The sequence below is a fragment of the Cyprinus carpio genome, chromosome B14 (assembly GCF_018340385.1).
Source record: "Cyprinus carpio isolate SPL01 chromosome B14, ASM1834038v1, whole genome shotgun sequence".
In the NCBI taxonomy this organism is placed as follows: domain Eukaryota; kingdom Metazoa; phylum Chordata; class Actinopteri; order Cypriniformes; family Cyprinidae; genus Cyprinus; species Cyprinus carpio.
The window spans coordinates 21220333-21235709 of NC_056610.1; the positions used below are offsets into that span (position 1 = coordinate 21220333).

The following is a 15377-nucleotide window of genomic DNA, read 5'->3' on the forward strand; positions in this document are numbered from 1 at the left end:
TCCTAAAAAAAAAAAAAAAAAATTACATATATTAATAGTGTAAGTATGTATATTTATATATATATATATATATATATATATATATATATATATATAGTATTTATAATTAAGTATTTATAATACTTATAATATCTATGCATAGTGATAATTCACTTATTATTTTTAATTATTTCATAATAATTACCTTTTTTAAATCCATGTATGAGAGCATATTTTAAGTATTTTAAGTAATTTTGCTACTTTACTCTTAAAAAAAAAATAAAAACTCATCCTGCACTGCACAGATTTTTTACCCAATCAAATGCTTAAATAACAATTTCACGCCCCCTAATACCACCCTGTAACCAACCAACATCATGCATTTTGGTTATTTAGAATGAAATGAAAGCCACTTTGATATATCCTTCTTACACTTCCTGTTACATGCATCAAAACAGGAAAGAAAACTGCACTCGTCAAGAGATTTCATGGGTGTTTAATGTAGCCGAGAAGCAGAGTGTGCTGAGCTGCCTTTTAAATGAGAGAGATATTGCTATAAAGCAAGAAGAACACCCCAATGCTTGTCATTTTACTCCCAGAACAAGTCCTACAATATTCATAAAAAGCTTTTTGGCAACCACACACATCCGTAAGCAATGCTACACTTGTTTATTTACAAGGCTAGACAAAAAGAATAATAAAACAAAGCTCTAAAACACTACATTAAAAAGTAATATCTACTCCGACATCGTGAGGACATGGCGTCAACCTCATTCAACCCATGAAAAATAAACTTTTCAGCTGACACACACTCTAACATTTTGCTTTAAGGCAGAAGTTCATGAGATGATGAGTTGACACACAGGCAGAAGCTTCAGGGCCAAACTGAAGAGTAGAGTCGCAGATATGAGGCAGTGACATAAAGTTGCAACTTTGGCTAGGGTAAATGCAGAAGTGATGTCACTGCCTCTTAGCATTTTCGTCACTGTCACTTCTTTTGCCTAAGATAAACCACACAAAATATAATCCAGACCTCATCCACCTTCCCCAAAAACACAACATCACCCAAACACTAATCACAAAAAATTAACAAACAACACAAATATCAAACAAGAAAAACTATGTAGATATGCACTTCCTAAAGGAAGAACCAGTGGTTTCAGGCCGGTAAAAAGAATAGGTTAAATAACAGAACAGATTTGGAGAAATGTAGCATTAGATCACCTGCTCACCAGTGGATCTTCTGTGAATGGGTGCCATCAGAATGAGAGTCCAAAAAGATGATTGGCTGAACATAACAATAATTCAACAAAATGCTGGATGGTTGTTAGAAACAAATTTAACATTGAGACAGTTTAACTTTAAACCATTACTTCTGGCCAAAATATACACTTTCCTCTCGAATCAAAATCAAAATCCACCAACATGTTTGAATTAATTGGAAAGCAAGTGATGTAATGCTAAATAAATCTGTTCTGAAGAAGAAACAATCTCATCTACACATTAAAACAAATCAACAAATCCAAAGCTGAGCACAATTATATAAACAAAACAATTAACAAGAAGACCAATCTAAAGGCTGGAATACACAACATGCCTTTTAAAATCTGAACAGATTCAAAAAAAATAACCAACAAACACAAACTTACTACCAAAATAGCAAAAAAAAAAAAAAAATCAACCACAAAACAAATTACAAGTTAGCACACATCAAACTAAAATCCTCCATAAAACAAAGTATGAATGGAGTCATGCACAGCAGGTTCTCCTCACTCATATCAGCTGTTCGGTGTGAAAGTATATAAATTGCTAATTATATTGTGACTCTGTGACTCTTATGAAATCAAATCTATTTTTAGCAATAAAGCGCAGAAAAGATTTCTGTGTTCCCATCCTCCCCTCTCCCTACAGTACCTCCCCTCTTCCATCGTGCGGTCTTTGGAAACCTCTCACCCGCACCGAAGATCAAAGTGTTTGGAAAAAAATAAATAAATAAAATATTCCTCTCTCTACTCAAGATAACAGCCTTCATCCAAAACCACAAAACCACTAAATCACAACTATCACTCTTTCCTTGCTTGTTTGTATTTTTGGAGTGTGTGCTTCTGAGCATACTCGTCTTTTTCACCTTTTTGCACTCCGTCACTCACTCATGTCACACTTCAGATTGTGAAGTGTTTTTTTTTCTTCCTTCTTCATGCCATCTTCAGTATAATGTGATAAATTATTATAGCATTATGGTATTGAAGAGTAACAGAATTTGATCAAGGAGACAGTGATGGCTGGTTAACTAAGGGTGTTTTCGGGCCCTGGAGAAGTTTTGGCATGCCCTGACATTTGTGCTTTTATCAGTTTCTTACACTGTATTCTGCACAAAATGAGCTACAATAATATGTGAGCAGTTTATGCATGGTTATACAAATAGTTCACGCAACAATTAAAATTCTGTCATCAGAAGATACTTTGAAGAATGCTGGTAACCAAGCAGTTTCCAGAAGCCATTGACTTTCATGGCTACCGGCAACTGTTTGGTTACCAACATTCTTAAGTATCTTCTTTTTTGTGTTCACCTGAAGAAAGAAACTCCCTTTAAGTGTAATAAAAATGAAAATAATAATAATAATGTTTCTAAAAATAGCTACATATCAATGTATATGTATACATTTATTTTATAATTATATTTTATTTGTTATTGTTATTTTTTTTATATATATATATTCCATTATAAACCCTCATAAAATGTGTGTTGGGAACAACCAACAAACTACAACAGTCTCCACTGTCATTAACAAAAGAACAAACGCAAAGACAAAGACAAGACTGCATCTTACGTTGTTTGTATGTGTTTCCATATTACTTTATTATGCTGGTAATGCACTAGTAATTTGCTGGAAACTATGGTAATTTTTTGTTAGGGTCATGTATACATCTCTTTTCTCTTAAGTGTGAACAACAGATGCAAATGAGAAGTATTTATAGACGTGACAAGACAGTGTGTGAGAGTCACAATGGGGTGTTTTTCTACCTCTCTCTCACACACACTCGGGGGCTATGGTTTGAAGTGCCACTATGAGGTAAATTCATCCACCTTTTGCATCAGCTGACCCTGAGGAGAGAGCATGTCCCTGTGCTCGAGTGTTTGGATGAACCCTAAACACCTGATGCAACTGCTCATGAGTAATACCTGACATTACATCACACACACTTACTGTACAGCCACAAACCATGACATCAAACAAATGATACGCAGGATTATGAATGAAATCATAATCGACACACCTCGCTTTTTCTCTCTCGCTCTTTACCAAATCATTTAAGATGAAGGAGAGTCTGTGCTTTCTATGAGCTGAAAATGAGATTTTTAATTACTGCATGACCTGGGGTATATTAGCAACATATTAATGTGCGTCATTAACCTAGTGGTAACTAACCCCGTCAGCTCATTAACTACATGTGATTGGACCTGAGTGAGCACAGGCGAAGCTCCAGCTTCATCGCAACCACCTGTGATGATAGCACACAACGGCTAATTAGAGACCTCTGAATATGCACACACTGTTATCTTGTGGCCAGAAGAGCAAATACACAAGGTCTTTATGAAGCGAGAGGATTTTCTTCAAGAGTCATTACTTGAAGAAAAAAAAAAAAAATGCCGTTTTTAGACAACAATTATGTTTTATCACACAACACTGCAAATAAGTAGTTGCACAAGTGTGATTTTTGCTTTTATATTTTTGAATGTTTCATGAATAATTTATGAAGTAAATTTTATCTATAAACATACTACAATTATATGGACTTTTTTATGGAAATATTTAAGTAACACTATTTATGAAACCAATTTAAAATGGGTCGATATAAGTGGTTTAAATGTTTTTGAATGAAATGTCTTATGCTCTTCAAGGCTGCAATACTTTACAAAAAAAAAAGTTTCTATTTGAATATATTTTAAAATATAATTTATTACTGTGATTACAAAGCTGAATTCTCAGTATCATTACTCCAGTCTTCAAACTCACACGATTTCTTCAGAAATCACTGTAATATCATAAATATTTGGTGTTCAAGTAACATTTCTAATTATCAGTGCTGAAAACAGTTGTGCTGCTAACATTTTTTTTTTTACAGCAATAGATGTTGTGTAACATTATAAATGCATAAACTGTCACTTTTCATCAAGTTAATGGATCATTACTTAAAAATAAAACAATATTGCTGACCTCAATCTTTTAAAAGGTAGTATATGTGTTAAACCTTTAAAGGTGTGCAATGTGCATTATAGCACAATATAATATACATTTTGTGTTAAGAAAGTTTATTTTTAATGCATTATAAGGCATTAAAATAAGTTTATCACGATACATCATATTAACCGGCTTAATAAAAAGTATTTTCAAACGGTATTTTTACCTACATGCATCCTTATGAATCCATTTACCCATCTGGAGGTCTAATATAGAAAATACGGTCTAATTTAGATCATATATTGTTTAATAATGCAAATAAGTGGGTGTTACACACACACAAACAAACAAACAAACAAACAAACAGACAATTATTCTGTAAATGGCGTTCTAAACACACACAGGTTGTACCACACATTCATGCTCTCTCTCTTTTTCACTCACTCACACACACACACACACACACACACACACACACACACACACACACACACATCGTGAGCAGATGGCTGTGTACATTAGTAGATAGGGTGCTTAATAAATGCACCTGCACACCTGATCTCTCTACAATATATCGAGTCATTCTGAACAGCTTTCGTGTCAATAAACGCACAAGAGACCGCATTTGACCTTGCGAAAACCAAACACAGTAGAACTCAATAAGCCTCCCACAATTCTTCCTCACAAACACAATCTCCAACCGACCTCACAATCAATACATTCACAGAGTGTTTCACCAAAATCAATGCTGTGACCATATAGAAATGATCCTACAGTCTGAGACCATATCTAAAGTAAAGACAGCCTTACCTTCGCCTGTCTCCATACTGCAGCAGTCAGCTTTATTTCACCCGTCCATGACAGGAGGACACCATGTCTGTCAGAAAGCCTGTCTCATTGATTCATTTACACTAGGAGACACACTTACAGTCTCACTGTGCTTCTGTCAGTGTCCCACTTCCACAGAGACTTCAGCAAAGAGTGAGAAGCTAAAGGAACTCCCTCTCTCTCCTTCTCTCCCTCTCCCTCTCTCTCTCTCCTCCCTCCTCCTCTCTTGGGTACAGTTCCTGCATGTTGTGCCATTAGTAAAGGGTCTCTGTAGAGCCAGGCGGACGCTTTTTATCTGCGTTTGGAAGAGGCCAGTCACATCGCGTTTGTGAGGACTTCTCACATGCATCCTGGGGTTTTTAAAATGCCTTTCTTATTTCTGTTTTTTTAGCTCACCATCTTATTTTCACATTAGGCTTCTTCTTCCTGTGCGCCTCCATCCATCTCTCTGTGGAGGGACGTTGTGAGGACAAGCATCACATTCACACCCAGCTATGACCTGATGTAGCAGGCACGGCTACGAAAGCACTTAAGAGAGCTGTTGTTTGAGAGCTTACGAGGTATAGACACCATACATTAAACAGAGTGCTTTAAATGAGCGTGAGGCCTTAGTGAGACAGACAATAATGTCTTGGAAGTTCACCACAAAAGCTCTTCAGGTTCATTCCGCCTAGTTACATCCTCAGACGGCACACCCACTGACCGCCCACAGCCCTTCCACTGACCGTCTGATGCATACTAAACACAAATTTGAAGGCACTTTCTGGATTCGGCAAATTGTAATCTAATTGGATGACTTAATCTGCCTGGAAACAAGTGTCATATTTAGGTACCAGGTTGGTAAAATGCGCATTTTTAAACTACTCCTGGATTTGCCAAAGTTTGACCAAATTATTGACAACCAATGATATACATTAAATCATAAAAGTGACATGTAGCCAAGTATGTTGCCTAATACTCGGAATTTGTGCTCAGCATTTAACCCATCCAAATGCACACACACTTTGAGTAGTGAACACACACACCCCGTAAGTGCCCAGGGAGCAGTTGGGGGTAATAAATTTGCTGCGGTGCCCAGGGCGCTATACAAAATCCCCCCATTCGTTGTGGCTCAAGGGTCTCAACTCAGTCCCATGATACTGCATGGAATAATACAATGCGTTCATATTGTATTCAATACCCCCACCTTTACAATCCCTGCCGGTACATACTATGACTCGAATTGCAATAACTTTAATACCTAGTACAACTCTTGGTCCTAACTCTTTATGTATTACCTTATTACTATGTTACTTGCATCAAAATAAAGTACATGTACTTACATGTATGTAAAATTATATTTTTGTGCTATTGCAAAAATTTGATGGTGGTAGGATTGAGTGGGTTGATCTGTTATTTTACAACAGTGTAATTGTTGTAATTACTGAAATGAATTACAGATATTTACATACATACTAATATAATACAATGTAAAATAGTAAATAAGTACAATCAATATGTAATACCTAGTGTAGTAACCCTGAAGTACCCCTAAACCTTGTCCTACCCCCAAGCAAACATCTTCTGAACTTATTACCAGAACTTTGCAATTAGATAACAGCCACTGTAATTGAAACAATTGAAGTAATACATATAATTGAAGTAACATGTACTGTAAAATAAATAATGCAACATATAATACTTTTGCTGCGTATTATTATTGGGAGATATAATAAATAATTAGGGACATTATCATAATTTGATTATTATTTATTATAATCTAATTTAATTACTAGTATCACGTGTATCAACTGACACAAACAGACTTTTAGGCTGTTTAATATGAGATTTGCATATCATGTGATTTGTCTCAATATTTGCCAAACACTACTATACTATTATATCAATTATATATATTTTCCACACTGGTCTATTATTATTATATCAAGAATTTCAGATAAACACACCACTAAACAGCACATAAAACCAAAACAAACTGTGGTTGTTCGCTTATGTCAGTCAGATACTCTCTTCCTATCTAAGTGGGCGTTTCTTGGCCAGGATAAGCTGCAGTATGGACCAGACCTCATGCTGTTCAGTCATGCTCTTTCTACACCGCATTCAGCCTCACACTGACTCCAAAGTGAGTCACACTAACAGAGAAGGAAGTTGTTTTTCAAATCAACCCACATGATGATATTCAGCTAAGGAGGGTCAGAGAAGAAAGAGAGCTTTCTCTGACGATCGCTGCACAACGGTAGCGGAATGACAGGATCTTGACATCTTTCCAGGGGTTGCCAAATATCTCCCCCCATGCACCCGCATCTCTGCATCCTTCATTGTGCGTAAGTGTGTGTTTGGGCATGCATGTGTGTCAACCGAGAAGGGAGGGGGCACTTAATTGGCATTCCCTTGTACAAGACTGGCAGTATAAAACCAGTGGGATGCCTCCACCTTCATTAGGTTGCGCTGATGATCCAGCTGCACGTTGCAGAACAGGCATTTTACGCCCCATCTCTTCCCTTCTTTTCACTCTTTCCCCTTTTTTCCTCGTTTTCTGTGTTTAATTTTTCCATGTGCACCTCAAAGCATACCTATAGCTTTATATAAAAGAACAAGAACACTGCCAGCGGGTGCAGCCAACCAAAAGTTGCTTCCAGCTAAATCAACAAAGGGACTTATACTGTACACTTCACCAACCTCCTCTTCCCACCTCAGCCCCCTTAGCTAGCATCTTCCGCTCCCCGTGCCAGAATTCCAGCACCCAGCTGGAGGAAACATAGAAAAATGTGTCCAATTATGATACAGCATGCCCAAACTCTGCTAATTAGCACTAATTCAGTGACAAATGGATTCTTCTTTGAATAGTCCTCCACTCAGGCTCAGCTGTATTCACCACAGTAATATGCAGATTGCCTTAAAGCGGCTTATAATGAAACTATGAGCTACATCTCAATATGGCAAAGTCAGTTCACACCAAGCCACTTCCACAATGCCGCCACTGAAAATGATAAATAAGACTAGGAAGAAATCTGAGAATAACAAAAGACAGGAAGACAAGCAGACAAAGAGGAAAACAGAGTGAGATGAAAGCCATCTGAGGAGTTTTGGGACAAGCACCTAAAAAGATAAAAATAAAGTTCAGCGTTGATAGACAATCACGCTGCGTGAGTCAGTGGGAGAGTGGATTGGATCGCGGGATGCACACACGCTAATTACTTTCTGACACAACGGCAAATACAAATGAAATTGAAATTGAGCTTGAAACCCTTCACACGCCATTGTGATGTCAAAAACTACACACACTTACCCAAGTTAATATACCAGTTTTAAATGAAACACTGAGGAAGACACAAACAGACCAGCTGCCAGTGTTTGGGAAGCTTCTTTAAAGACTGTGGCTTGTTAAGATAGTTAAACTAGAGTCAAGCTATCATTTAGGCAGATCTGTAGTTTTACTGGCAGAAAAACATTGAGGGCTTTCGAATGAGAACAAACAAAAAACAGCTTTTACGTACATCCAAAAACGTAGTACGTACTGCAGTGACATGATTCAGTAAACCATTTTTTGTTAATTTGCATGAACCATCTAGAAGAAGCCATTCACTAGAATGAATCAGATTTATAATGTTACATATGAGAAGGGGCTATTTGGGACGAACCAATTTACGAGAATAAATTAGACTTTATTAATGCTACTTATGAGAAAGGACCATTTAGGATGAACTGATTCACTAGAATGACTCATACTTTCCAAACCGACATATGAGAAAGGGCCATTTATGACAAATTGATTGACTAGGATAAATCACACTTTCCAAAGCGACATATGAGAGATGGCCATTTAGGATGAACCGATTCACTAAAATAAACAGAGTAACTTAGGATGAACAACAAATATAAATAATAAATATTAAACAGAATCATATAGAAAAAACCGATTCACAAAAACGAAACATATAACACAAACAGATACAAGGAGCATTTAGGATGAACCGATTCACAGAAATGAATCATATTTTCCAATGCGACACATGAGAGAGGGCCATTTAACACAAACTGACCCACCAGGTAAGTGTGTTAGACTATTCCCTCAGTGTTTGGTCATGCCACACCACTACCTGCCAGAAAAAGTTGCAAACAAACACCACAACACAACAAAAAAACTAAACAAACAAAGTGAATAACAGCTCGAAACTTGTGTTGTGGAGAATTATATAACTTTATGCTCATTTTCCATTCAACGCCATTCTTGCTCCTTTTATCTCTCCGTCAGTCGGTCTGAATCTTCCCTTTCCTCCTTCATGCTGATGTAGATCCTGTTCACATTTCTCCATCATCTCTTTCTCTCTTCCATCAACATTAGTCGTCGTAATACTCTAACACTGCTCCTAATGACAGTCAATACTTATAGCATTATGAAGGGAATGGACATGCGGATGGGAGAGGTGGATGTATTCCCATGCGTCTCTCGTTCTGCGTCTTTCTCTCTCTCTCTCTGTAGAGAATGCAATCATGATCAGTTAGCACCCAGCTCTGCACACTCGCAGAAGGGAGCCAAGCAGAAAATTGTTTTGGACATTTTTTTTACATTTACATTTTTAATGCAAGAAAAACATTGCCTAAGTTTTGCATTTGATTATACAATGTTCATAAAACTAGCATCTGGCTCTCTCATTACGCCGGCCGTATGGCCCCATCCTACCGCCTGCATCTTTAATCAGGGCATTTGGAAGCAGAGCAGTCACAGCAACTCCGCCAGACATCTCAACCTCATCTGTGAGGCCCTAACGTATGGCTGCAAGCCTGGCTCCGGCATACACAAACAACCCAAGGCCACTTTTTCAGTTCGGTCACTTTATGGGACTGTGGTGTGGGAGAATGAGCTGCGTGGGAGACAATCAGAGCAGAACAGAGACGTGTTATCTACACACGCACAGACAGACACACATGAACGGCCACCTTATATATGTCAACGATATCGTCAGTCGCTCTCGTCTCTGGCTGACTGCGGGAAGCGGTTCTGCGTCGAGCTTCGGTCTCTTGGCGGATGCGCAGAGAGGAACCATGCCGACACTGATGTTAATTAACCTCGCAGGGCCTCGCAAAAAATTAAAACACTAATTAATAAAGTAAACAATGCAGGGACACATAGGGAGATTTTGCTGAGTCCACTAGTGGATCTCTGTACTTACTCAAGTAACCTAACCTAGACCGTTTTAAAGCGACAATGAAACAGAATTAGCGACAGGACTTTTCTTACATGCTGCAACATATCTGAGTGAAACGGATTTTCGAAAAAGAAAAAATGTTGAGGAATTTGGTTCTGGTCATTTGTTGTTGACCAGATAGAGGCAGACCTGAATGTTAGCTTGTGGTCAGAGTTTAAGTTGTCATAAATGATTGGAGAAGTCCAGAATACTGTACGTCACCAGAAGATATAGTGACATTTTGAGATCTATAATATGCATTTACAAAATAGACAGAGTGAACTTTCACTTTATGCTGATTTCACAGGTCATCATAGAACTACTAAATGTGAGCTCCTTGATTAAAAAAGGGGGTTTCTGGTCTTAGCTGGATCTAACTGATCTAGCTGGTCTTTCAGTGTGGTCAAGCTTTCCAATCAAACAACCAATCTACCATCCCAGTCCACTGTTGTTTTTTTGTTTTTTTTTTGACCAGACATTTGGTTTATTATTAAACTCTTGCTTTGCAAACCCATCTGGACTGAATATACTGGGCTGATGCATAAGATTCAGGTTTGAATCTGGCTCACGTTATACACTTTCCACAGTATCCTTTCTCATAATTTCCTGCCAAAACAAATAAACAAACAAACAAACAAACAAACAAACAACAACAACAACAACATAAACTAAAAATAACAGTAGTAAAACTATTATCAAAACTCCTCAATTTGAATATCAAGTTTAAAATCCTGCTTTCAACATACCCTAAAACATACCCTAATCCATCTACCTATATAAAAAAAAAATAAAAACAAAAACAAAAAACATTAAAACACACTTTTTTCTTTTCATTTTTTCTTTTTGCTTACTGGAGCACAGAATGTATAACCCTCCACTTCACCACCTTCACCTCCTCAGGTTCTCTCAGCCTTCATTTCCCGTTCTCTTTCATCCCATCTGTCCTCTCCTCCATCTGCATTCCCTTCTCATTTCCTCTCCATCTGCTTTTGTCCTCTGTACCGTTTCCTATCCTAGCGAGGTGCAGGCGCCATCGTAGGAACCTGATCAGCACTATATCAGCTCCCTCTCACAACAAGCCACACACTGTGAAAAACGCACACACCGGCTCAATGCCTTATTTCAGCACTCCCACCCTCTCTTTTCCTCACCTTACAAAAAAGACACATACTGCAGGAAAGGTCACATAATTAGCGCACAAGCTAACAGTGAAACACTCTTTTAAAATACACGCACACACAAAGACAGACTCGACTCTTAGGTTTGTAACGTATCTCTGGATTCATGAGTTTATGTGATTTGAAGACACAGATCCTCATGTTTTGTCTCCCTCAGCATAGATAGTGATTTTCACACACACACACAGTACAGCTGAGCTAATCTCTCTCAGTTTCCCTTTCTTCAACGTTTTCTGCTCTCTCCCTCTCTTGGCTCTTCTTGCTGAGCTTCTTGTTTCTCCTTTACGCGGGTTACTGACTCACTGCCTCTCACCTACTCACTGCCTTTCTGATAACTAATAAAGCATCTCTTCTCCGCAGCCACCCCCCGCTGTGAACTGCAGCCCCTCTCATTGTGAACAATTTCCCAACCGTGACTCGCCCAGACTCACATCCATCCATGCCCTGACTCCACAGCTCCACGCTTAATATCTCGCCAGCTGTTTTGATGGGAGCACGCCGCCTCTAAAAGAGCTCCATTTTACATAAACAGTGGATGAATGGGAGTCATTAGCCATGCTAAGCTAATGGAGGAGAACTCATCCTGTCCTCTGCTGCGTTAATAGCCCGGGCGTCTCTTACAGAGAGAGGGCCAGAGTCTCTCTCAGGACCCATACAGCTTAATGAACTATAACCCCCTGCGCCTCAGAAAACACAAAGCTCTTTGGATTAGTGTGCATCTCAGCAGCAACGGAAATTTGCTGGTTTTGTGTTCAACCCAAGATTTTCATATGCCTCCCAGGAAGCGCACGTACGTTGCCGGGCACTACGATGAAAGGCTACATCATCTGGAAAGTATTGTGTTCTACTTTATAAAACAAATTGTTTCGGTCCTGGATGCTGATCGGTCAATATGGCATTCCAGCCATGCTAAAACACACAATATAATAGCTGTTACTAAGCTAAATGGTGAGTTAATGTATGCATCACTGCACAGCACCCATAGAAGCACACAGACTGCTGACCTTAGATTAATGACTATATCTTCAAGGATGCCACTTAATACATTCGCTTAATACCATAATGATATAGAAACCATAGATATGAATAAGTAGATAACGTACATAAAGAGCCCTTTTTGAGTAGAAATCAGTGGAGAAGACCACTGCATTTGTGTATATATAATGAATGGGTTTAATCTTCTATGCTTGTATCTAATTTGTATCTCAGTTAATTTGTGATCTCATTTAGAACAAACTTACTTTATACAGTTCCTCCAGGATTTTGTGATCACTGAATTTATTGCAAAATCAAGCAAACTCCGCAATTTTCACAAAAGTTCTCAAATTTTTGTAAGTGCTGCAAATTTTAAGCATAATTTGGGCTTAGACGCATACCATATACACAGCGCTGGGAGATACAGTGTGAAGAAAGCAGTCAAATTCGCCACAGATTCAACATCTCTATTAAATCTTGTGAGAAGCATTCAAATTCGGCGCAGAATTCTGTTAAAGCTACAGATATCAGAACAAATGCCACTGATGTGGAAGCCAGAAAAAAACATTGTTCAATAAACACAAATCACCACCATTCACCATGGATTTAACATAGTCCAGACTCTAAGACCTTGGTTTCCAAATGAAATACAAAACTTGCTCTCATCTGAAAAGAGGACTTTGGACCACTGGGCAACAGTCCAGTTCTTCTTCTCCTTAGCCCAGGTAAGACACCTCAGCAGTGGCTGTGTTTCAGGAGGGCTTACAAGAACTGTACGCTTTAGCAAATTCCTTGACACGTCTGTGCTGTGGTGGCTCTTGATGCCTTGACCCCAGCCTCAGTCCATTCCTTGTGAAGTTCACTCAAATTCTTGAATCGATTTTGCTTGAAAAATCCTCATAAGGCTGCGGTTCTCTCGGTTGGATGTGCATCTTTTTCTTCCACACTTTTTCATTCCACTCAACTTTCTGTTAACATGCTTGGATACAGCACTCTGTGTACAGCCAGCTTCCTTGGCAATGAATGTTTGTGGCTTACCCTCCTTGTGAAGGGGGTCAATGATTGTCTACTTGGACAACTGTCAGATCATGATGTGTATCCTTAGTGAACCAAACTGAGAGACCATTTGAAGGCTCAGGAAACCTTTGCAGGTGTTTTGAGTGATTAGATTGACATGTCACCATTTTCTAATTGTAATATTACCCTCAACAGAAGGCAGTATCATAAAAAAGTTAATGCAACTAGTGCTGGTGTCATCAAATGTTAGTCTGGAGACCTACAGTTGGCAAGTCACCATATTCTAAGTGTTAAAAGATGTATACTGTATATTTTCACTGAAAACAAGAAATGCCGCAAATACACTGCATTTGAAAAAAAACAAAACCCTCATTTTAGGCTGCATCTTCTTCAGAAAAAACTTCTGCGAAAATCAGGAGGGACTGTTAAAGTTTAGTATATAAAGTAAAATAAATTACATGCAAATGATAGAATAAAAAAATAATTAAATCCTATAAATATATATGTTAGTAATATTTATGTAAACAATTATTTACATTAAATTATATTTTAAAAAGCATATTATGAATTAGCTAATTAATTTAATCAATTTATTTATACATTTTAATATGTATTTAGAGTTTTTAATATATTATTTAATATTTATTCAGATTTATTTTAATTAATGCTTTATATCAGTTTTAGTTTTATTTCAGGTTTTTTTTTTTTAATGCTTTAAGGTTAGGTTTTTCATCTAATATTGTTATTTTATTTCAGATTTATTTGAATAAATAAATAAATAAACAAACACTGTGTCAGTCAAATTGGACAAATGTGACCCTGGACCACAAAACCAGTCATAAGGGTCAATTTTTAAAACTGAGATTTATACATCATCTGAAAGTTGAATAAATAGGATAAGTAATAAATAAAGAATAAATAGATAGGATAAAATTTGGCAGAGATACAACTATTTGAAAATCTGGAATCTGAGGGTGCAAAAAAAAAAATTAATATTGAGAAAATCACCTTTAAAGTTGTCAAAATGAAGTCCTTAGCAATGTATATTACTAATCAAAAATTAAGTTTTAATATATTAACAGTAGGAAATTTACAAAATATCTTCATGGAATATGATCTTTACTTAATATCCTAAAGATTTTTGGCATAAAAGAAAAAGCAATAATTTTGACCCATACAATGTATTTTTGGCTATTGCTACAAATATACCCGTGCGACTAAAGACTGGTTTTGTGGTCCAGGGTCACAAATAGTTGACTATAAAAACAGTTTGACTCTATTCTGTCTGGCCTGTGGTTCTGTACCTGCTGGGTAATGGAGGCCAGAGAGAAGAGATGCTGCTCTAAATGTTCTCATCCTCATTGTATCTGTGCTGTGAGTCTATAAAGAAGCTGTCGCTCTTCATTAGTGCTCGTTTGGCTGTAGAAGACCTTCTCTGTCCCTGTCTCTATCATGTCCTGACTCTCTCTCTCTCTCAGGCTGTAAAAGGAATAAGGGATTCCTTAGTCACACAGCTTCTCTGTCTCTCTCTCTTTGTCCAACAACAGGGAAAATTAAAACAAAAAAGAGACTGAAGTATGAAGAATGAAGTATCTCACAATAAATACCTTCATCTTTGGTCCTATAGCATGGATAAAAAAAAATAAAAAATACAAAAAAAACACATAACGATACGTATTACCTACACCCTAAATGAATTTTAAGAGTCTTCTCATTCACATGAACTATTTTCCATCAGCGCAAAGGAGATTTATAGCTTAAAGTCATTGTTAACGGAGAGAGAGTGGGAGAGACGGATATTCATAGAAAGAAAGGCCTGAAGACAGAGTGGACAGACAGGCAGAGAAAGATTTTGCTCTTTGTCAGACACACTTAAAGGGATTTGGAATCTGGAATGATGAGGCATTCCCATCTCAACCAATGACTGCTCTAAGACACTTAACACACACAAATACGCTCAAGCAAATCTAAAACACATAACATGTCCATAAAAAATCTGATATTATTCAAAATAACTAATACACTAT

The 15377-nt window shown here is 37.5% G+C and overlaps 1 protein-coding gene across 1 annotated transcript in view; it reads right to left on the reverse strand.

Annotated features, from left to right (window-relative positions):
* Positions 1-5162, reverse strand: part of tenm2a (teneurin transmembrane protein 2a) — a 100307-nt gene extending 95145 nt beyond the window's left edge. The window contains 1 exon segment of the mRNA XM_042738812.1: positions 4974-5162. Within this exon segment, the coding sequence (XP_042594746.1) occupies positions 4974-4989 (16 nt within the window). The 5' untranslated portion in view covers positions 4990-5162.
* Between the last annotated feature and the right edge of the window lie 10215 nt (positions 5163-15377).